The sequence below is a fragment of the Lynx canadensis genome, chromosome D3, assembly GCF_007474595.2.
Source record: "Lynx canadensis isolate LIC74 chromosome D3, mLynCan4.pri.v2, whole genome shotgun sequence".
NCBI classification, from domain to species: domain Eukaryota; kingdom Metazoa; phylum Chordata; class Mammalia; order Carnivora; family Felidae; genus Lynx; species Lynx canadensis.
This window is the reverse complement of record NC_044314.2, coordinates 53,641,956-53,667,666: the sequence shown is the minus strand read 5'-3', so window position 1 is coordinate 53,667,666 and position 25,711 is coordinate 53,641,956. Positions and strand designations below refer to the sequence as shown.

General features: G+C 37.6%; 1 protein-coding gene across 1 annotated transcript in view; it reads left to right on the top strand.

The window, feature by feature from the left end:
• Positions 1-25,711, top strand: part of MYOM1 (myomesin 1) — a 165,080-nt gene that overhangs the window by 111,488 nt on the left and 27,881 nt on the right. The window contains 5 exon segments of the mRNA XM_032595461.1: positions 271-366; positions 368-395; positions 3,503-3,690; positions 6,082-6,196; positions 24,510-24,666. Of these exon segments, the coding sequence (XP_032451352.1) occupies positions 271-366; positions 368-395; positions 3,503-3,690; positions 6,082-6,196; positions 24,510-24,666 (584 nt within the window).

Here is a 25,711-nt window from a genome sequence, read left to right as displayed (position 1 = left end):
GACCTTGATTACATCTATATATCCCTCCTCCTTTTCCATATGATGGAAACAACAATCATGGGACTGATATTCCATACCTTTGCCATATTCCTTGGTTGGAAGCAGGTGACAGGCTTCACCCACACTCAAGGGGAGGAGATCACAAAAGGGTACGACTCATTGGGGGTCACCTCAGGGTTGTATCCAGTGCAGGAGGTAAGTAAATAAATATTGAACAACTTTAAAAAACAAACATGAATCAACATCACTCTCTGTGATGTTGTGTTGCAGATTAGCAACTTGAAGGAAAACATGGTGTATCAGTTCCAAGTGGCAGCCATGAACATTGCTGGGTTGGGAGTGCCCTCAGCAGTAAGTGCATGCTTCAAAATGTGAAGAGTGGACCATTGCTGTTCAGGTAAACTATATAACCGTATCTCAAGCAGTGAGGCTTGGGGTTTCTTCCAAAAGAAACTACAACTTGGAACTACATTTAAGTGCTATGTAAACAACTCCTAAGGGAAAAGAATTCTCTTGGACCCCTTATGTTTAGTTAAAATATTTTTATAATCCTATTAAATAATAGGTTACCCATATAAAATAAAGTATAATTTCTTGTGCTTGTGTTCCAAATACATCTGAGAGCCCATATAGTATTCCCTCTGCTTGGAATAGGATTAACAGAAGCACAAAATGGAGTGCCACATGATCATTGAAAAGGAATTCTGAGGGCGCCTGGGTGGCTCAGTCGGTTAAGTGGCCGACTTCGGCTCAGGTCATGATCCTCGCGGTCCGTGAGTTCGAGCCCGCGTCGGGCTCTGTGCTGACCGCTCAGAGCCTGGAGCTGTTTCGATTCTGTGTCTCCCTCTCTCTCTGACCCTCCCGTTCATGCTCTGTCTCTCTCTGTCTCACCAATAAATAAACGTTAAAAAAAAATTAAAAAAAAAAAAAGAACAAGGAATTCTGCTTTTTACTTGTGCTTCTTAAAGACCGCTGAGGCCTCCCAATTCATTCCCCCAACAAAGTATCTCAGAAACTTCTTCCTGCACTCCCTATTCTCAGGCATCTCCCACTGCACTGGAACCTTTCATTTGGTCAACCTGCTCAAAATCTCTCTCTCGGGCTCAGCCAATATGTCCCTCTTCCTTGGTGTCTCCCTCCTTGCTGCCAGCTCTTTGTTATGCCATGTAGGTGGACTTAACATGCCTGCCTAGGACTTAAGCCATAGACTTTTTCTCCACTTACTCTCTTCACGTCTCCAGTCCTTTTGCTCTCTCTCCACCTTTGTCCCACTCTGCATCATAACAAAGGTACTGGTACCTGGCTGGAAGTAGTCTCTTTTGGAGGTTGCCATTGTGAGTAGTTGGCTGAACAGGGAAGAAAATGGAAGAAGGCAGAAACATTACCTATGCTTTTAAAAACTCATACAGCTACAACACTGACCAAATTAAAAAATTGAATACAAACAATGGATGAAGCCATTAGGTTTCAAACTAACAATGTTAATGTATTTGGTAGATGATTTCATTTTGCTTCCAAACAGTACTAACTCAGAGATCCAGTAAGTGCCACAGGATGACTAGATTCTCCCACTTGGCTTTAATATTCACATATGTAATAACTGTATAGCACCAGTATTGACCACATTAGAACACAAGGCCACACTGAACATTGGGTGGATCCAGCTTTGTCCTTAATGCCACCCTCTTCCTCTATTTGAAAATCCTAGTGCCCTTGAAGAACCATCATTTTGCCTTCACTTAGTGAGTGTTTATCTGCATGACTTCTCTATCAAGTGTGAATAAAAAATTACAAGAGGAACCCAAGAGAAGCTCAAGCACTCACTCAACTTCAGTAAATATAAGACGCAACATGCTGCCTTTCCTTGTACCTCCACTAAGCCGGTTGATATTTCTTAAGCTCCTTCTGTCACCTACATGAAAGCGGATCTGTTTTTTTTTAATTCTGTAATTCCTGAATAAAGTTAAAACATGAGTGACCAGAGACTATGAAATTCTGAGCAGGCCTGTGGGAAATGTTTGATTCAAAGAGATATAGTTAGCAAAAGAGGTTGCAGGGTGAGTGCTAAGTGTTTGGATGCCTCATTGGGTTCCAAGGATGACACAAGAAAATGGTTTAGGGGCGCCTGGGTGGCTCAGTCGATTGAGCGTCCAACTCCGGCTCAAGTCATGATCTCACAGTTCGTGGGTTCGAGCCCCGCATCAGGCTCTGTGCTGACCGCTTACTCAGAGCCTGGAGCCTGCTTCGGATTCTGTGTCCTCTCTCTGCCCCTCCCCCACTCATGCTTTGTCTCACTCTGTTTCTCAAAAAAAATAAATAAATGAAAAAAAAATTTTTTTAATAATAAATAAAAATAAAAAAAATAAAATAGTTTAAAAGCCCTTTGCAAAACAGAACATGACACACTAGTATAAGGTATTGATGTTAATATTTAAATCTATCACCACATTATTTAAACCTCTTACCTTGTCAGAAGGCAAGGCTGACACAGTTCTGTGACTGTTAAGCCAAGGTGCAGGACCCAACAAATATTGAGCTATCAATTGCAAACTGCCAAGGCACAGCATGGTAGAGTCTGTGTGTGTAGATGGCTTTTTAGGGCCTGTGAGTCAGTTCAGGGGATTTTAATTGATTGATTAGGAATCACCTTATTTTTTTTAAAGGACAGGAAAAAAGAAAATATATCATCTGCAAATATCACCAGCTAGCTGATGGTCATGGAAAGATGTGGGAAATCACTTAGTAGTTTGGACTCTCCCAAGAGTGCAAAGAGCACATGGACAGGGAGAACATTTTTCTCTCTTCCTGAACAGGTGGATCAAGTTATTTGGCTTCTCTGAGCTTTCTGTTAATTTCTTAAGGATGAATGGGATAAATAAATAAGTATCTAGCAGTGTTTAGCACAGATTCAGGGCTCACGGGATTGATTGTATCTTTTGATGAAAGTCTTTGTAAACTGTAATGGTAGTTTTGGTTTAAGTCCTAGATGGGATATATGCTTTATGGGAAAGATTTCCCTCAGAGGGGAGCTCTTTGGTATATATCCTTTTTCCTATAAAAGAAATATCACTATATATATTCACATGCCATCAAATAGAGTTGCTTTCTTCCTCCTTATTTGAGATTTAGGAAAAGTTTCGATTACCATAGAAAAATAATCTGAAATTGAATCTGCAACCACGTTAAAGTGTTCTGATGAAAGGTGAGGACCACAGGGCCAAGGACACCCTAAAGGCAATTTTCATCCAGCCTCTGAGGGGCACCTTGAACTGGCCCCTAACCACCTACTGCTCATAAAGGGACTGAGTGGGTTGATGTAGAGCCATTGAGTAAACTTGATCTGAAATGACCACAAAATACCTATTTCTAAAGGAATGGTAGATTTTACAAAAGAAAAACACTGGATTCAGCTTTAAGACTTTAAATGTGGTTCTAGATTTACATGTATTTGAATGTTTTCATATACATCATGATTTTTATGTATTGGTCTCTTTCTCTTTCTCAGGACCCCCACACAGTGTCAAGTGTAGTGAAGTCAGGAAAACCCTCCCTAGTCTGCAGTGGAGGCCTCCGATCCACTCTGGAAGGACTCCAGTCACTGGTTACTTTGTGGACTTGAAGGAGGCCAGTGCCAAAGATGACCAATGGCGAGGACTCAATGAGGCAGCTATTAAAAACACATACCTGAGGGTAAGAGTGTGCTCATCTTTGAGAAACACTTTTTTGTTTTAAAGAAGAAATGCTCCTCTAATGGTATTAATTTTAAAATTAGCAAGATAGAATACAACATTTCTGCTTTGGTCTGTTTCATATATTGGGCTCCTGGTAAGTTTCCATTTGGCAGTGGTTGGGGTTGGGGCAGTTTCTGATGCTTAAAGCAATTTGGTTCTATTTTAACCTGAATCCCTTAGCCACCTCTGGAAAACATCCACAAGCCCCTTCTCCCTCTTCTTTCCTTCCTTGCCTATACTTACCTACCTCACATTTTTGTTACTTACAGTCTTAGAAAGGTGACTTTCACATTTCCACCTCTGATTTTTTTTTTCTTTTTTTTTTTGAGGATAGTTTTTGCTTTGAGTGTGCTATTTTCCTAGGGTTCATGCCGGCCAAGGTTTACCTGTGGATTTCCTTTGGGTCATGCTGTGTCTCACTTCACAGGCTTCCTCATGCTTGTGTCACATGAGCTCTCAGAGGCCAGTGGAACGGAATTCACGTCAACTCTTGACCTAATCTCACCCTTATCTGTGCCTTGCCTTCCAGATTCCTTTAAAGTGCTCTAACTGAACAAATTCCTAACTTCATCTACCAAAGACTGTTCTACTAAAGCCACTGAATCTCGCTTGTACCAAATGGATATCTCCAAAGAATGTTTTCCCCCTATGTCACCCTTGGCACCTGGAGACCCTGAATCCATACTAGGGCTTCAGAAACTGTGGGGCATATGATTCTAGCTCTATTACTTAGGATGAAGGGTAGCTTCACCATAGTCATATAGAAATACCTGTTGGCAGAATAAGCCACTGCCTAGATGGTGGACCTTTGGAAGATATTCAGAGTATGCCTGCTCTAAAAGATCTCTACCCTTGACCTGCCCTCCGTGGACTAAAGTCCATACCATCTGTCAGCCACTTTCAAAGGTTAAGGTATCTACTGTCCCCATAAAAAAATATAATATATTTCCAAGAGAGATGACCTTTAAACATGACATCTTAGCATATGCCAGTGAGTTCCCCAGCCCTTACAAAACCCCTGAGGAGGTAGGCAAGGTCCCATTCATGGGGAAGAGAAAAGGCAAAGGAGGGCAGGAAGGTAGCATGCGTTTGGTTCTCCAAATGAGTCAGAAGGCCAAAGGATAGTGTAAAATGAAAGTCAGACACATCCTGGATGGTGGTGGTATGTGTTTATGGCCAGGATTATCTCCACCTCCCCAGTTTGCACAGCACTGGAATCCCAAGTGCTGAAGTTGGACTTGACTCAGGTGAAAGCAAAACAAGGATGAGAAGCCAAGCAAAGGGATCAAACGCCCAGAAAAAAGGGGGGGAGGGGCAGAAAGAAAAATAATAGAGTTTAAACCTATCAAAGAATGGTTAAGTTCACTCATTTAAAAAAACAAAGAGTAGAAAGGCAAATATAGGAGAGAGAGAGAGAGAGAGAGAGAGATTGACCTTGATATAAAATGAATGTGCCTCACAACCCGGGAAGTGAATGTTCTGTGAGGAAATTATCTTAGAGTTTGTCCACAGTTTCTAAAGTGAAATAGAATTATTGACTTTTCTGATTAGAAAGCTGACACAGGCTCATAATGAAAAATCCAAACAATATAGACATAAAAAAGTAGAGATGTCCTGTAATCTCCATACCCATTGAGATGTAGATTCACTCTTCCAGATATTTTATATTCAGAAAATTTTCAAGTCTGAACTGGAGAAAAAATGTACATGTTAAAAAGTTTAATCTGGGTGTCTGAGTGGCTCAGTTACGTGTCTGACTCTTGATCTCGGCTCAGGTTGTGATCTCATGGTTCGTGAGGTTAAGACCCACATTGGGCTCTGGACTGACAGTGCAGAACCTGCTTGGGATCCTCTCTCCCTTACTCTCTCTGTGCCCCTCCCTGCTAGTGCTCCTTTTTCTCTCAAAGTGAAATAAACACTTAAAAAATTTTATTAATGTTTATTTTCGAGAGAGAGAGAGAGAGACAGAGACAGAGAACGAGCAGGGAGGGGGGCAGAGAGAGAGACACAGAATCTGAAGTGGGCTCCAGGCTTCAAAGCTGACAATACAGAGCCCGGCACAGGGCTCAAACCTACAAACTGGGAGACCATGACCTGAGCCAAAGTCAGACGCCCAACCACTGAGCCATCCAGGCACCCCAATAAAATAAACATTTAAAAAAATAAAAATTAATAAATAAAAAGTTTAACCTGAAAAAAAAAGTTTAATCTGGGTCAATTTCAGTATGGATGGAGATAGTTCCACGAATGGGAGAATTTGGGCTACACAACTAAATTGTATTTACAGAGGAAGAGCACTTCTGTTTAAATGACACAGAACACCCATCACTTCTGTACCTGCTTCTTCCAGGTGCAAGGCCTCAAGGAGGGTGCCAGCTACGTGTTCCGTGTCCGAGCCATAAATCAGGCGGGTGTCGGCAAGCCGTCTGACCTTGCTGGGCCTGTTGTGGCAGAAACCCGTCCAGGTAGGCTTTTACTTTTTTAAAAATTAAAGTTAATCTCATCTTTGTAAGATACCAAAGTAACATTCAACCTTACTTTCTATGCTTTTCCTAGTTTTTAAAATTATCAACGTATGCCAGCTGAATAGTTGATAAGTTTGGCTTTCAGACATGAGTCATTTATTGCATCAAAGGTGCTCTCAGGATAGGGGTAAGCCAGGTTTGAAATGATCCAGGGCTATTCTGGTCTACACCTATAAACAAGGAAGTTCTTGATCAAATTATGCTTCCTGGACCGACTGTTTCAAGTATACCTTCCTATGACATTATTCCTTGGCCATTAAGTCCTGTAAGAGTAATTTGCCCAGTCATAGGAGAAGCTGGAACAGCCCAGTGAGCAAGCATGATTCTTAACAAAGCAGAATTTATATAATTGTAAACTATAATGTTAAGCCAGGGGTCAGTGAATGTTTTCTGTGAAGGGCCAGATAGTAAATATTTTCAGCTCTGTGGCCATATGGTCCCTGTCACAATACTCAACTCTGCCATGGCATAAAAGCAGCCATAGATAATACATAAACTCATGTGCATGGCTGTGTTCTAATAAAATTTATTGTGCCAGTTATGTGCATTATATATTACATGTATTATGAAATTTAAATTTTAAATAATTTTCACATGTCTTGAAATATTGTCCTTTTGATTTTTTTCAACTGTTTAAAAATGTAAAACTATTCTTAGCTTGCAGACTATACAAAAGGAGGCAATGGACAAATTTAGCCTACAGGCCACATTTTGCTGCCCCTGGATTAAACCAACAGCAGTTTTAACTGGATGATCTATAGAGTGGAGGCGCTTTCACTTCCCAGTTTCAAGAAACACCATGATTAGACTAGAGAAGATAGTCTTCCCCTTTATTATGTAAACAAATTTTACAATGTTTACTGTGCAAATAACTTCAGATTATTACATTATTATTATTTAGTCATTTAATCTCTATTACTTTTCAGTTATTATATATTTCAGTTCATAGAAGTTACATAAAAGGAAGCACTGTAATATACAGTGTAGGGAATATCATCAATAATTTTGTATACTTTGTATAGTAACAGATGGTAACTAGGCCTATTGAGGTGATCACTTCTTAAGGCATGAGAATATTGAATCACTGTGTTGTACACCTGAAATTAACATGATATTGTGCCAATAAATCAATAAATATATTTTAAAAATGAGGCACCTGGGTGACTCAGTCAGTTAAGTGTCTGACTCTTGATTTCAGCTCAGGTCATAATCTCATGGTTGATGAGACTGAGCCCCGTGTTGGGCTCACGTTGACAGGATGGAGCCTGCTTATGATTCTCTCTCCCTCTTTCTCTGCCCCTTTCCTGCTTGCACTCTCCCTCTGTCTCTCTCAAAATAAATAAACATTAAGGAAAATTTTTTAAACATTGGAAATGAAAGAGGATAAAAAAGTATTAACCAGTTATTTTCAGATTAAAATAAAGGCTGGGTATGTAATGTAATATTTATTTTTACGACAAGGAAAGAAGTAACATAGAAACCTTTGATCTCACTACAAGTTACTTGAAAGTATACCAAAAGTATACTTTTAGGAAATATCTACCCCTGTCATCCTATCACTTCATAACCTGCTTTCAACTACTCTTATAACTACCCTCTAAGACTGGGGTGTGAAAAGTGACCTTATACACAAGTGTGCAAGTTGTCTGGAGAGAGTGCCACACCTCATATAAGTAAGTACCTTTTAGAAAATCCCATAAGAAAATAGGAAAATGCTAGAAACACACATAAAAGGCAACACACGAAGACACCAGGATATATATTCCTGTAGGAATCAGACTCTGCAGTTGCCCACTATAAGGGAATAGAAAATGCCAAATGGCCAACATGCAAAAGGATCCAACTGCAGACCCTTGTAAGAACAACATTTAGGTTACCATGAAGGTGAACTCTTAACCTAGTCATTGATAAGTTAAAAGCACCCTGGAAGCAGTGGATTCCAAATCAGATTAACTGAAGGAAGGTTAAATTGATTTTTTATTTTCACATCAATAGCCTCAGAATAGCAGATGGCCCGGCCTGACATTAACAAAGCTATCACTATGGAAATTTTACCACCAGAGAATGATCTTCTGGTGAGTTCCTGGGTGAAGAGTTTTGTTTCACTGATTTGTAATAAAGCAACACAAGTCATTTTGGGGGCCCATTCCATTCTCAGAATATAACTACAAAGAGCAGTTGCAGACACTGATCCACTAAACAGCACCAGATTAAGCCATTCTCTGGCTCACAGCTTAGGACAAAATCCTACGATGCACAATGTCAAAGTGCTTCACCATGAAGAAGCCCCAAAACCAGGAGACACTTGGACTTGTTCATATGCAACAGGCACATTCATTCTTAGAATATAGATTTCTTCAGCACCTACAATTAATCAGGTGCTGCATGGGCAGCAGGAGTAGAGGAATATGATATCATCATTGTATACTGGGCTTACAATCTAGTGGAAAACCCAGACTTTACACCATGGTGTGAGATGACAGCTATGACAGACATTCATAAAGTATTTGTCATACCTGAACAGGCTATAAACTGGGTTTCATAACTCCCTGTAAACACTTATGTGTAGTGTAAGGTTGTCTATATTTAATAATTTTGTTAAATACCAGTATTTTATTTTTACCCAGATATTTATTTTATGTTAGAATGGATAGGGCAGGGGTGGGAAGGCATGTTATCAATTTCAAGATTTGGAATGTGTAATTTGGATTGCTATTTCAGAAGAACAGCTTCTTTTGGAATGCATTATTAAAATTTCAGCTAGAAAATAAAGCTTATCATGTAACAGCAAACCTCAAATACATCTAACAAGATACCTCAAGTGTAATTTGAATTTGTGTTAAAAGTTAACTTAATCCACCAGGACTGAGAGGATCACTGGTCTCCCTTTGAAGTCAATGAATATGCCAGCAGAGTAGCTCAGCCACAGCCAGAAAGTCCATTTGTGCTGCTAATGATGATCCAGAAAAACGGACTAAGTGTATCATGCTTTACCAAGAAATCTATTAAGCTAGAAAAGCCTATAAAGAAGAATACGCTGTAAAATATTGAGTGTAGATTTGTTGGTACATAAGTTGGATGCACTTCTTTTCTCGATATTCGATATTTTTCAAATAGTGTCTTGCTGATTGCATCAGGCCTGGGTGGAGGGGGAGGTAAGGTGAGCCTGGTTAGATGGGAGATAAGAGAGAGACCTGCCAAGGTGTGGCAGGTGATCTGGCCAGCAACAAATAACTGGTGGTACAGGCTGCAGGTATTTTTACCAGTGACTCACCAGCAGGCAGGAGAATTCAGGTGATGGGCAGGAGGACCCAAACACAAGGCAGAGTCCCAAGCAGGACCTGGGTTACCAGAAGTTAGGACTTAGTCACTAGGAGGGAGGCAGTTAGAAGAACTAGAGGGAATAATGAGCTGGGGTTGAGTTAGCCAATTCCAGTTTCTAAAACTTGCTTGGTCCTAGAACCTGGTAGGACCAAGAAAGCAAATGTAGCCTGGAGGTAGAGTTTTAAAGGATTCTGAAGCTGGAAACCAAGCTGGCTGTTAGACTCAACTGGCGTAATTTAGAAATATTCACTTGTATTTGCTTATTAACTGTTCTCATTCACCCATTAAAACAGTAGTTCTCAAATTCAATATACATTAGAATCATGCTAGGAACTTTTTGATAATACTGACTTCATTCCAGACTCCATTGCAGACCAATTATATCAGAATCTCCAGGACTGAGTCTGGGCATAGGTTCATTTTTGTTTGTTTGTTTAGGTGTTTGGGTAATTCTGGAATGAAACCAGGGTTGTAAACTGTGTTACACTGTAGGCTCCTTCAAAAACAGAAACTGTGTCTTTTCTCCCTGTATGCGAGGGCGTAGTACCTGGTGTGTGATAATCATTTATTTCAAGGAAAAAATAATGAAGGACTACTATGTTTTGGCCAGTGAGTATGACTCTGTTTTATAGCCACAGAGTATAAACTTAACGCTAGATATTTTGTAATGGAGGCCACAATGTGGACAGCAAAGTGATATAGGTTAACCCCGTAGTTCTGGTCTTAAACATAGAGAGCTAAGTTATCATATTTGGCTGATTACATTAATTCATTTCTATCTGTTTCTATTCTGTCCCACTCTCCAGACACACACACACACACACACACACACACACACACACACACACCGTGGAGGACAAATAACTAAAGCTTGTAAAAGTGATCTATTAATGCTGATGTTAAAGACTAAATTATATGAACAAATCTGCATACCAGATTATGAAATATATGGGAAAGTGAACAGTTGCTGTGATTCATTTTAGCTTTTAAATTTTATTTTTTTAAATCATTTTTTGAAGAAGAGAGAAAAGTAGGACAGTTAATTTCCAAATCATTCATTTTAGCCCTGGGCTGTACCTTACCTCTTTCACATATTGAGTGTGGTAGCAAGCCTGAAGGGACCATTAAAATGCCATTCCACACAATCTGGTATATCCCTGTGTCCATATGTAGGATTTGTGTAGGATTGAGGCAGCTGACTCAAGACAACTCTTCTTAAATCCTTTTTAGACCAAAGTAATCTCTCATTTTTATGGCCAAATATCTTGTGTTCTTAACCAAATTCTTCATGTTCAAAGATTCATAGGTCATTTTTGAGAAAATCTAAGTCCTGACAGATTTTGGTCTACTTTTCCAGTGCCAGCTATGTGGGAAAGTGAGATGGCCTTTCATCCAGATGAGAATATCCACAGAGAAGCCTTTAATATGACAGCAGCATATCAAATTTACTGCCTACCTGTCAAATATCTGAACCATTTTGATCATACATTAATCAACTTTAGAGAATGTGGCTGGCTCTTCAGACATTTATGAGTTCAGCCGTGAATTGACAGTAGCTCAGTACCTGACAAAAAACAATTAGGCCATGGGACATTCTAAAAAGAAAATTCGAGGATGTCATAGCTACAGCTTTCTTACTCTGACACCGCACCAGGTCCCTCTACACGGGCATTGTTAGGTGGATTAGCCTGGGGCCTATTAGAAATGCTGGCATTACTTTTGCTGTTGTTTTTCTAGAGTATTTATAAAAAGAATCACCCATTTGAATGTCATATATCTTTTTGAAAATTGCTATGGAATTTTTTGTCCAGTGTATTTTAAGGACTTCTTTATTTAAGGAATTCCACTGCGGAACTTCCTCTTATTTTTTTTTTAATGTTTATTTATTTATTTTGAGAAAGAGAGCACGTGCCTGGGTTTGGTGAGGTGAAAGAGAGGAGAAGGAGAATCCCAAGCAGTCTCCAAACTATCAGCATAGAGCCCAACACCAGGTCCATCTCACCAACCATGAGATCGTGACATGAACCGAAATCAAGAGTCTGACACTTAACCGACTGAGCCACCCAGGCGCCCCATAAACTTCCTCTTAGATTTTAATATTTGGAAAAATTAGCCTTTCCAGATGACCGTAGTGATTTCCTTTTTCATACAAAGAGGAATATACAAGCCAACATGTCCTTCCTTTTCAGATACGAGAAACTCTGAGCTCATTTTTCAGTTGTTTTCAATTTTCCAAGATATATCTTTTTGTTTTAAACTCCTCACATTTATTCTTTGTTGTCCCATATAATTTCTTTAAAGTATTTTCCCAAAACACCATTTTCTCTGTAAATGAACACAGGAAAACTCTACCTTTTTTTCCAAAGGAATTTTCAATCAATCTCCTGTTATGGTACTATTGTAAAGTACTTGGCTTACTAAGTCACTCTTTAAAAATATCTTTATTCAAAGAACTATGTTAACAAATTAATTAAAACTAAACAGTAATGGAAAGCTTTGAATTTGAAAAGCATTGAAAGATTGGATAGCATCAGCATTGTAATTGATGTGACAAATAAGAACAAGCTATAACTTGCTGAGCATTTTAAGACAATGAACTTATTTTCTGTTTACAAAATGTTTTTAAATTGCATTCTTTCTTTGAAGTGTTACTTTGACTAAACACAATGTCCTAATGAGAATTGTTACGGGGTTCAAGAAATAGGCTTATATAACTAGTATTTGAAATATTTGTAGTGAATTTGATTTTTCAAAAGCTTGAGATGATGATTACTTCTAGAGTGATAATTTGAGCCAGTTGACATGTTACTGATTTGTCATGGAAGAGATCAAGCTTTCAAATCTGGGTATAAAATTAAGTAGGAAACCCATTGTGACTAGAATACTTTCTTGTTGGTACTTTTATTTCACTTGTCTGTTTATCAAAATGTTAGTATTATACTTAATCTTTACCAAGATAAATTTGAATAAGGCAAACATTGCAATTCTAAACTGACATTTTTCTTTGAAATCTGTTTTTTTTCAATCCAGTCCCTTGCATATGTAATATGTATGGAAAATATGGAACACAAAACCTCTGCTCTTTATACTTTAATCCTGTTGTTGATAAATTAAACACGAATATTACTTTTTGAAAAATGAAATCCAATCAAATACGGGTCTCAGCGAGTATTTGATTTTTAAACATTAAGTGCCAAATATAGCTTTATTTTTTATTTTTCCTTTTATCCATATAAATCAACTAATAGTACTTACTATAGCCAAAATTATGTGTGCATAAATTGAAGAATGTTCATGCCAGTTTTTCTGCCCACTATATATATAGTCTACCATGTACTTTGACATGATTAATCAAGAAAAGTCTCACAGATGAGGAAACTCTCTTAGATACTAGCTTACATTACATCTAATCTTTCTCATTTTGTCTCTCTAGGCAATTACTTAATTTCAAATTATAAATTTTAATCTAAGACTTCCAAAAAATTATCATATTTTTTTCTAAAAGTATAAATTAGTACATTTCTTATGTTAGAACCCAGCTATAAGGTAATGATGTAAGACTTATAGGTTAAGGTAGAAACACATGTATCACCTGGGACTTTAAAATAGCATCTTTTCTTTCACTTCATATTTTCACAAAAGACCTCCAACTACTTTATGAAAATTAATTCTCCAGAATAAGTCAACAAGATAATTCTATAGTCTTCTCTCAGTAATTGGGACAATTGAGACAGCAACTAAGCAGGGTTTTCTTATTCTTCAAGTTGCATGAGTTTGGGATCAAATTTGGCCATTCAGACACCTGAACAATGCCACAGCACAGCCATGTATTGCACCTGGCCCAGACACCAGCCCCGCCCACAGCCCAGCTGTAGACACGGACCTGCCACAGAACATGAGTATATGCAGTCCAAAAAAGGAATGTCCCTTGAGCATCTAGCTCTGGTGGTCAGAAGGGGTTGCACTTCTGGGCTCCACATGACATCTACACAAGACCACTCCTTCAAGACCAGGAGCAGTAGCTGATTTGTCTAATACATAAAAACAAACACAGAGAGTCAGGAAAAAAAAATTAAAGGACAGAAGATTATGTTCTAAATGAAAGAATAAGACAAAACATCAGAAGAAGACATTAATGAAACGGAGATAAGCATTATACCTCATACAGCATTTAAAGTAATGGCCATAAAGAGGTTCACTGAACTCAGGTAAACAATGAGTTAACATAGTGAGAGCCTCAACAATGACACAGAAAATATAAGGAAAATTCCAAATTGAAGTTACAAAGCTGAAGAATATAGTAACTAAACTGAAAAATACAGTAGAGGGATTCAACAGCAGACTGGATGAAGCCAAATATCAGATCAATGAGCTGGAAGACAAAGCAATAGAACTCACCCAGACAGAGTAGTAAAAAGAAAGAAGAATTTAAAAATATGAAGATACCTTAAGGGATCTCTAGGACAACATCAAGAGGAATAACATTTACAGTATTGGGGTCCCAGAAGGAGAAGAGAAAGAGAAAGGGCCAGAAAACTTATTGAAGAAATACAGATGAAAACTTGCCCAATATGGGGAAGGAAACAGACATACAAGTTCAGGAAGCCCAGAGAGTTCCAAATAAGATGAACCCAAAGAAATTCACACTAAGACACACTGTAATTAGAAGGTTAAAAATTAAAGAGAGACTCTTAAAAGTAGCAAGAGAAAAACAACTTATTGTGTACAAGGGAAAGCCCATAAGGCTATCAGCAAAATTTTCAGCAGAAACTTTGTGAGCCAGAAGAGAGTGGCACAACATATTCAAAATGCTGAAAGAAAAAAATTCTCAACCAAGAATTTTCTACCTGGCAATGTTATCATTCAGAATTGAAGGAGAGATTAAGAGTTTTCCAGATAAGCAAAAGCTAAAGTTCATTACACTAAACTAGTCTTGCAAGAAATGTAAAAGAGACTTCTCAAAACCAAAAAGAAATGGCACTAATTAATAATAAGAAAATATATAACAAAGTAAAAATCTCACTGGAAAAGGTAAATATGTAGTAAAGATAGTGGATACATCCATTATAAAGCAAGTATGAAGGTTAAAAGACAAAAATAGTTAAAATTAATTAAAACTACAATAATCAGTTAAGGGATGCATAAATAAAAAGATGTAAAATGTGACATCAAATATAAAAATGTGTGGGTGAGAGAAAAATGTAAAGTTTTGGAATATGTTCAAATTTAAGTTGCTATCACTCAAAACACACTGTTATATACATAGAAAATTATATATGCACCTCACAGTAACTACAAAGCAAAAACCTATGGTAAATACATTTAAAAAATGAGAAGAAACCTAAATATAATTCTGAAGAAAACCATCAAACCACAAGGGAAGAGAGAAAGAGAAGAAAAAAGGAACAGAGAGGAACTACAAAACAGCCAGAAAGCAATGCACAAAATAGCAATAAGAACATCTCTATCAATAATTACTTTAAATGTAAATGGACTACACTGTTCAGTCAAAAGATAGAGTGGTGGAAGGGGCACCTGGGTGGCTCATGCAGTTGAGAATCTGTCTCTTGGTTTTGGCTCAAATCACGATTCATAGTTCGTGGGTTTGAGCCTCACGTCAGGCTCCACACTGATGGTGCAGAGCCTGCTTGGGATTCTCTCTCCCTCTGTCTCTGCCACTCCCCTGCCCATGTGCTTGCTCTCTCTCTCATTCTCTCCCTCTCTTTCTCAAAATAAATAAATAAACTTTAAAAAATAAAAATAAGATATAGAGTGGTGGAATGGCTAAAAAAAAATCAAGACCCATTTTAGGGCGTCTGACTGTCTCAGTTAAGCATCTGATTCTTTATTTTGGCTCAGGTCCTGCTCTCACTGTCATGGGATCAAGCATTGCATTGGGCTCCATACTGGGCTGGTTGTAGATCCTGCTTAATATTCTCTCTCCCTCTCCCTCTGCCCCTCCCCTGCTTTCTCCCTCTCTCTCTCTCTCTCTCTCTCTCTCTCTCTCTCTCTCACACACACACACACACACACACACACAAACAAAAACACCCCAACAAGACCCATTTATGTGCTGTCTACAGATCTAAAGATACACTTCAGATTTAAAAACACACAAAGACTGATGGGAAGGGATGGGAAAAGACATTCTATGCAAATGAAAAGAAAGCTGGAGTAGCAATACTCATACCAGAAAAAAATAGACTTTAAAACAAAGACTGTAATAATAGACAAGGGCATTTAAATATATATTCACCCATAATAGGGGCACCAAGATATATAAAGAAAATATTAACAGACCTAAAGGGAAAAATTTATAGCAGTACAATAATAGTAGGGAACTTTAACACTTGTATCAATGGTTAGATCATCCAAACAAAATTAATAAGGAAACATCAGCCTTAAATGATATATTAGACTAGAGGGACTCAATAGATATATACAGAACATTCCATCTAAAAGCAACTGAACATTCTTCTCAACTGCACATGAAACATTTTCTAGGATAGATCACATGTTAGGCCACAAAACAAGTATCAGTAAATTCAAGAGCATTGAAATCACATCGACTATTTTCTGTGACCACAATGGCTTGCAACTAGAAATCAATTATAAGAAGAAGACTCAGAAAATTACAAAAAATGTGGAGATTAAACAACATGCTACTGAACAACCACTGGGTCATCAAAATAATCAAAGCAGATATTAAAAAAAAAAAAAACCTAGAGAAGTGAAACCAGAAATTACATACCAAAACCTTGGGGATGCAGCAAAAATGGCTCTAAGAGGAAATACCTTAGCAATATAGGTCTACCTCAAGAAACAAGAAAAATCTCAAATAAACAATCTAACTTTACACCTAAAGGAGCTAGAAAAAGAACAAACAAAGCATAAAGTAAGTACAAGGAAGGGAATAGTAAAGATCAGAATGGAAATAAATGAAATAGAGACTAGGAAAAAAATACAGAAGATTAGTGAAACTTAGAGCTGGTTCTTTGAAAAAGTAAACAAAACTGACAAACCTTTCGCTATGCTCATGAAGGAAAAAATAAACAAAATTAGAAATCAAAATTAGAAGAAGTTACAACTGACACCACAGAAATATGAAGGATCATAAGAGACTATGAAAAATTATACACCAACATAGAGGGCCACATAGAAGAAATAGACAAATTCCTCTAAACATACAATCTTCCATACAAGACTGATTCATGAAGCTATAGAAAATATACTAATTACTAGTAAGAAAATGGAATCAGTTATCAAAAACCTCCCAACAAACAGAAGTCCAGGCCAGAACAGCTTCACTGGTGAATTCTATCAAATATTCAAAGATTTGATACCTATCCTTCTCAAACTCTTCCAAAAAATTGAAGAGGAGGGAACACTTCCAAATTTATTTTATGAGGCCAGCATTACTTGATCCCAAGACCAGATAACACCACAGAAAAAGAAAATTACAGCCCCATATTATTGATAAACATTGATGCAAAAATCCTAAACAAAAATCCTTAGCAAACCAAGTTCAACAATACATTAAAAAGAATCATCCACCGTGATCTAGTAGGATTTATTCCAGGGATACGAGGATGGTTCAAAACCCACAAATCAATAAACATGATGCACCACACTGACGAAATAAAGGATAAAAAATATATGACCATCTCAACAGGTGCAAAAAAAGCATTTGGCAAAATTCAACATCCATTTATGATAAAAGCTCTTAACAAAGTGAGTATAGATTAGAATGTACTTCAACATAATAAAGGCCATATATGACAAGCTTTCAGTTAACATTATACTCCATGGTGAAAAGCTGAAAGCTTTTCCTCTAAGATCAGGAATAAGACCAGGATTCTCACTCCCACCAGTTTTATTCAATATAGTAGTTGGCATCCTAGCCACAGCAAGAAAAAGAAATAAAAGGCATCCAAATTATAAAGGAAGAAGTAAAACTGTCACTGTCTGTAAATAACATGATACTATACATAGAAAACTCACAAGACTACACACACACACACACACACACACACAACTGTTAGAGCTAGTAAATGTAAATAACATGATACTATACATAGAAAACTCACAAGACTACACACACACACACACACACAACTGTTAGAGCTAGTAAATGAATTCAGTAAAGTAGCAGGATACAAAATCAACATACAGAAATCTGTGGTGTTTCTATACACTAACAAATTATCAGAACGAAAAATTTAGAAAACAGTCCCATTTACAATTGCATTAAGGGGTGCCTGGGTGGCTCAGTTGGTTAAGCATCCAACTTCGGCTCAGGTCATCATTTCACAGCTTATGAGTTCGAGCCCTCTGTCAGGCTATATGCTGACAGCTCAGAACCTGCAGCCTGCTTTGGATTCTGTGCCTCCCTCTCTCTGTCCCTTCCCCACTTGCACTTTGTCTCTCTCTCTCAAAAAAAAAAAAAAAAAAAACAAAAAACATTAAAAAAGAGAATAAAATACCCAGGAAAAATTTAACTAAAGCGGTGAAAGACCTATACTCTGAAAGCTTTAAGATATTGAAAAAAATTGAAGATGAAACAGACAAATGGATATACCATGTTCATGGATTGGAAGAATTAATATTGTTAAAATGTCCATACTACCCAAATCAATCTACAGATTCAGTGCATTCCCTATCAAAGTTACAATGGCACTTTTTCACAGAACTAGAACTAGAACTAGTAATCCTAAAATTTGCATGGAACCACAAAAATACAAAATAACTAAAGCAGTCTTGAGAAAGGGGAACAAAGTTGGAGATATTATGCTCCTTGATTTCAAAAATACTACAAAGCTATAGGAATCAAAACGGTATGGTATCAGCATAAAAACAGACACACAGACCAATGAAACAGAATTGAGAGTGCAGAAATAAACTCACACATATATGGATAATTAATTTACAACAAAGGAGACAAGAACATGCAATGGAAAAAGGAGAATATCTTCAATAAGTGGTGTTGGGAGAAATGGACAGCCACACATAAAAGAATGAAACTAGATCACTATCTTGCACCATACAAAAAAATTAACTCAAAATGGATTAAAGATGTGGATGCAAGACCTGAAACTACAATTCACGGAAGGAAATAGGCAGTAAGATCCTCGATATTGGTCTTAGCAATGTTTTTGTGGATCTGACTCCAAAGACAAGGGAAACAAAAGCCAAAAAAGAAAAAAATTGATTACATTAAGCTAAAAATCTGCTAGTGAAAGAAACCATCATCGAAACAAAAAGGCAACATACTGAATGGGAGAAGATTTTTGCAAACCATGTATCTGACAAGGGATTAATATTCAAAACATACAAAGAATTCGTACAATTCAACAACAAAAAACAAGCAACTTGATTAAAAAAATGGACAGAGGGGTACCTGGCTGGTTCAGTTGGTGGAGCTTGTGACTCTTGATCTCAGGGTTGTAAGTTCAAGCCCCACATTGGGTGTAAAGATTACGTAAAAATCTTTTTAAAAATGGGCAGAGGATCTGAATAGACTAGACATTTGTCCGAAGACATATAGATGGCCAACATGCACATTAAAAGATGTTCAACATCACTAATTAGTAGGGAAATGCAAATCAAAACAATAATGTGATATCACTTCACAATGGTTAGAATGGCTATTATCAAAAAGACAAGAAATAATGATGTTGGAGAGGACATGGAGAAGAGAGAACCCTCAAACACTGTGGAAATGTAAATTGGTGCAGCCACTGTGGAAAAGAAAATATGGAAAATTCCTTAAAAAAATTAAGAATAGGGGCGCCTGGGTGGCGCAGTCGGTTAGGCGTCCGACTTCAGCCAGGTCACGATCTCGCGGTCCGTGAGTTCGAGCCCCGCATCGGGCTCTGGGCTGATGGCTCAGAGCCTGGAGCCTGTTTCCGATTCTGTGTCTCCCTCTCTCTCTGCCCCTCCCCCATTCATGCTCTGTCTCTCTCTGTCCCAAAAATAAATAAACGTTGAAAAAAAAATTAAAAAAAAAAAATTAAGAATAGAGCTACCATATAATCCAGCTATTCAACTTCTGGGTATTTGTCCAAAGAATACAAAAACACTGATTTGAAAAAAAATATAATCATCCCTTTGTTCTTTGCAGCATTATTTATAATAGCCAAGAAGTGGAAACAGCCTAAATGTCCACTGATGGATAAATTGGTAAAGAAGATGTGGTATATATATACAATTGAGTACTACTCATCCATAAAAAGAATGCAATATTGTCATTTGTGACAACATGGGTGGACCTCAAAGATATTATGCTTAGTGAAGTCAGTCAGATGGAGAAAGACAGATATATGATATCACTCATATGGAATCTAAAAACTTAAATGAACAAACAAAACAAAAGCAAACTCATAGTACAGAAGATGAATTGGAGATTACCAGAGGGGAACAAGGGTGGGAGTGGGAAAAATGAGTAGAGGGGATCAATTGCATGGTGATGGATGGTAACTAGACTTTTAGTGGTGATCACTTTGTACTACATACAGATATTAAATTTGTGTGTTACATACCTGAACCTTATATAATCTTTCTTTATTCCTTCCTTCCTTCCTTCCTTCCTTCCTTCCTTCCTTCCTTCCTTTCTTCCTTCCTTCCTCCCTCCCTCCCTCCCTCCCTCCCTCCCTCCTTCTCTCCCTCCTTCCTGCCTTCCTCCCTCCCTTCCTCCCTCCCTCCTTCCTTTCATCCTTCCTTCCTTCCTTCCTTCCTTCCTTCCTTCCTTCCTTCCTTCCTTTTAAAGTCTGGTTATCAGCAGTTTTTATTTGTTTGTGTAAGTTTTTATTCTATTTAGTTAACATATAGTGTAATACTGGTTTCAGGAGTAGAATTTAGTGATTCATCACCTACATAGAACACCCAGTGCTTATCACAATAAGTGCCCTCCTTAATACTCATCACCCATTTAGCCCATCCCCTGTTGCCCTCCCCTCCATCAACCCTCAGTTTTTTCTCTGTAGTTAAGTATCTCTTATGGTTTTCCTCCCTCTCCTCTTTCCCCCCTTCCACTATGTCCATCTGTCTTATTTCTTAAATTCCACATATGAGTGAAACCTATGGTATTTGTCTTTCTCTGACTGACTTGTTTCACTTAGCATAAAGTCCACACACTAGTATTTCTGAACACTCACTGGAGAATTCTAGCTCCATCCATGTTGTGGCAAATGGCAAGATTTCATTCTTTTTGATGGCTGAGTAATATTCCATTGTATATATACACCACATCTTCTATATTTATTCATCAGTCAATGGACATTTGGGCTTTTTCCATACCTTGGCTATTGTTGATAATGCTTCTGTAAATGTCAAGGTGCATGTGTCCCTTCAAATCAGTACTTTTTTTTTTTTAATTTTTTTTTCCACGTTTTTTATTTATTTTTGGGACAGAGAGAGACAGAGCATGAACGGGGTAGGGGCAGAGAGAGAGGGAGACACAGAATCAGAAACAGGCTCCAGGCTCTGAGCCATCAGCCCAGAGCCTGATGCGGGGCTTGAACTCACGGACCGTGAGATTGTGACCTGGCTGAAGTCGGACACTTAACCGACTGCGCCACCCAGGCGCCCCAAATCAGTACTTTTTTATTCTTTAGGTAAATACCTAGTAATGCAATTGCTGGGTCACAGGGTAGTTCTATTTTTGACTTTTTGAGGAACCTCCATACTGTTCTGCAGAGTGGCTGCACCAGTTTGCATTTGCACTAACAGTGCAAGAGGGTTCCCCTTTCTCCACATCCTCACCAACATCTGTTGTTTCCTGTGTTATTAATTTTAGCCATTCTGACAGGTGTGAGGTGATATCTCATCATGGTTTTCATTTGTATTTCCCTGATGATGAGTGATGTTGAGCATCATTTCATATGTCTGTTAGCCATCTGTGAAACTTATATGTTATAGACTAAATTTTCCTCAATAAAAAAAAAAAAAAACCTGAACAAATTATTGTTTTAAATTCCCGGTTGTTCTATTTACCTGAGAATTTACTGCTGAAGCATTAAGATTTGAAAATACATTCTAAAACTCTTTGATAAAAAGTCTTTTGAAATAGATTGGACATTTTAGTATGTACTTTTCAACCTTGGATGCAGTGTACTGAATCTTATTTACCTCTTTCGGTGTGACTCAGGGCCATAAAGATCAACCTTATTTATTGTACAGTGTTGGAATACAGTGATGTCATTAAGGAGTGAGGAGCCATTTGTCCCTCTTTAAATATGCCTTTATGCCTACATTTATGTTTTCTGCCTCCTCTCTTGCTGTCATTTTCCTTATTCTCAGTGTACCTGCTGAGAGTAGTTTTTTGCTTCCCTGTGCTTTGGGGGTTTAATCTGCTGACAGAAACCAACCAACCAACCAACTTTCTCGAAGTGAAGTTTAAATAGATTCCAAGTGACGATCTACAGAATTCTTCAGTGAGTGTTCAGGAATACTAGTGTGTGGACTTTGTCACATCAGCACTGCCACTTAGGGGCTTGTTTTCCTTACTTCTTGGTTTTGGGCAAGGTTCCAGATGGATGAAATGTTACTGCACAAAGGCTAGCTGTGGAATTGAGAAAACAGCTAAGCCAATTATATACTATTCATATTCTTTCAGTTTTGTAACTCCTTTGCAATGAAGTAAAATCTTTCACTTTAATAAAAACAAACCTCACAATTCTTGACCTAAGCAATATTTTTTTTCTGTTGTAAACTTAAATCATGCCTCTAGTATAATAAACAGCAAGCTTATGGATGATTCACTTCCTTTTAAAAGGGATTACAGATCAGACAATGAATGATTAATATGAATAATCCATCATGCCTCCAAAATAGATATTATGCAAATAGCAAGGAAGGTTTAGTCAACCTCTGTCATTTCTTTCCTCTTCATAACAACACAGATACACAGAAGTTTTCTTATTTGTACTCTCTGTGGCTCAACCATGCCGTGTATTCTTACACTGCCTCAACCTCCACACTCTTAGGTGTTAGTCTTTTCTTAAGTTTTAATGAGAGGACTTTCTCACTATTTGTTATACAATAATGGATGGTAAGGATTCGTCATATGTTATCAGGAGTAGAACTAAAATATGGTCTGCAACTTTCAGTAGAGTAGACTCAGCCCTTTAGAAGTAATACATGGGGGACATTTCACTTAAATATAATTAAGTCTTTATTTGATCATTATTTCAGTTTATAGCCAAATATGAAAATAGCCCTTTGTTTGTTTTTTAAAAAGTAATTTTTTTTCAACGTTTATTTATTTTTGGGACAGAGAGAGACAGAGCACGAACGGGCGAGGGGCAGAGAGAGAGGGAGACACAGAATCGGAAACAGGCTCCAGGCTCTGAGCCATCAGCCCAGAGCCTGATGCGGGGCTCGAACTCATGGACCGCGAGATCGTGACCTGGCTGAAGTCGGACGCTTAACCGACTGCGCCACCCAGGCGCCCTAAAAAGTAATTTTAAAAATCACTAGAAGTAGTCTTCTCTAGCCATTCCATGTGTTAAAAATCACTTTTTGGGAGTTTATAATTGAAGCACACACTGCCATCAGTAAGGACACAAATTAAATCAACTGCCTGGCTTAGGAACCAAGATCTTCATGTTGCCATGCACAATTTGGGCACTCATTTTCTTTTGGCCTTCCCCTGGGAGGAGTTTTGCAATTTTTTCCCCCTGACAAGTTTTACTGTACAGTAAGCCAGGATGCTGACTTCTTACAATTTAGAGAGAAAAACTTCAGTCTTTTGGCAGTATCTATTGGAAGACTTTTTTAATGCTTTCTTTTTAAGTTTATTTATTTATTTTAAGAGAGAGCAGGGGAGGGTCAGAGAGAGAGAGAATCCCACACAGACTCCACACCATCAGTGCAGAGCCTGATGAGGGGTTCGAACCCATGAGCTGTGAGATCGTGACTTGAGGAGCCAAAGTCAAGAGTCAGACACTTAACAGACTAACCCACCCAGGTGCCCCTTTTAATGCTTTAAAAAAACCAAACCTGTACCTTTCTTAGATTGAATATATTTTTCCTAACATATGGAAACAAACTGAGTTTAGACTGGTAACTGAATGAGTGTCAATTTGAGAAGAGTATTTTACCTTTCAAACTGGATTTATGCATAGATGTGAATGTTTTATGTGCTGTACAAACTCTTTGAATCCCCAGATTAGATGCAGGTGCAATTTATTATAACTCACAAAAACATAAGAACTCAAAACACTAACTGAATTGTTTTCTTTTAAAAGCTAAAAACCAATCTTCTTGAAACATCTGGATCTCTTGAAATTAATTTCCATTTAAATTTCCATACAGTTCAATAACAGTCATGTCTAGATTGCTGTCATTCTAATCTAGAGGGGCATCTTTAGATTTATATATGCTTACTTGATAAACAGAACAAGTTTCCATGTATTTCATCATTTTTTAAATGATTTACAAACTTTAATCATGTAACTATAGGCAATTTTTACTACCTCTGTTTCTCCCCTTTGGTTTCTTTATCTATTATCTATCCTTTCCTGATGAGTAGCTGGATATGGGTGTTATTGCAGCAAAAGTCCTCAATTCAGTCCTAACAAGGATCATTCAACTTTCCTTTTGCCCAGGGCTGCCTTGTCCTCCTTATTATGACCAACTTGCTCCTATAACTGTACTTTAAGTCACATCAACCAATTTTTATTCAGCCCTAGACTGGTGGTATCTCTACCTGAAAAATATGGCACATTAATTAAATTCCATGTTGCAGTATAGAAGTTGAATTGTAGAGCAGGATGCAGGCTTGTCCATCCATAGTGAGCAGTTGGGTCTTTTCTCTTGCACAGGCTCAAGGCCCTGCTTGAAGGCTAAAGTAACGGATCCCAAAGTAAGGAATTCTCACTTTGTTGATTTCTATTAGGAAATAATCAGTGCCTTGTTTTGGATCTTCTAGGAACCAAAGAGGTTGTTGTAAATGTGGATGATGATGGCGTAATTTCATTGAATTTTGAATGTGATCAGATGACTCCAAATTCTCAGTTCAACTGGTCCAAAGATTATGTATCCACTGAGGGCTCTCCACGATTAGACGTTGAGAGCAAAGGCAACAAGTATGTACCATTTCAATCAAAATTAAATGGGTTTGTTTCCTTTAATGATAGGAGAGTGAAGTTAAGCGCTTTGCTTTCTATCTCAAATACTTGGCATAAGGGGATGAAATCACAAATATTTTATATTTGGTCATGTAAAAAGTAATAATGTCAACCTTAAAAAATAACAATCCTACTTTCATATTATTTCATTTAAAAAGCTTTCTTATATGTTATCAAATTTGCGAAGTTGGAAAAGCCTTAATTGACATTTTAAAAGTCAGCTTTAATGATGCTTTTCATTATTTTATGAAACTTCATAATCTTAAAGTAATGGTGAGGATGCTTATGGGGAGGGAGCAAGGAAGAACTTGCTGCTTGCTGATTCAAGTTATAGTGAATTAAACGAAATAGTTATAATCTCGTCTGTTTTTTTTCACCCCCACTTAAGAATGACATAATAATACACTGGAATGAACCTTGTTTGGAAAGCAGAGGACAGATGAGTTCTAGCCCTAGCCCTACGAGGGGCCAGCTCTGTGACCTGGGGTAGCTTTGAACTTCCATGGGCCTCCAATTTCTTTTTCTATAAAATGGGAGAGATCGAAGATTAATTTTGTGATCAATTACTTCTTTCACATCCAAGATTTTAAGTTTTCTTTTTACTTTGCCTTGTTTAGCAAGTTTTATATTTTTATAGTTCCAACCATATTGGATTGCATTTGGTAAAGCAAAATGCTTTTAAGTATTATTTTTATTACAAAGACGCCCAAAATATCTCAAAAATAAAGAAATAGTAATTTTGTTGGAGGATGACAAGGACATATTGAATATAACTAAAAGACATTTTTCCATCAGCGTGCTATAAAGTACTTGAAGTAAAACATAAATCTGATTAAAGAAAAGGCAATCAAACTATACATTTTTTCTTCCAATTTGTGCACTTGGCTCACATTTATGTTTGGCTGATCTTAGACACTGAATAGCAACATCACTCACCAAAGTTAGAAAACAGTGAACTAAACCATTGACCCATTCATTTATTCATTCCACAAATATTTACTAA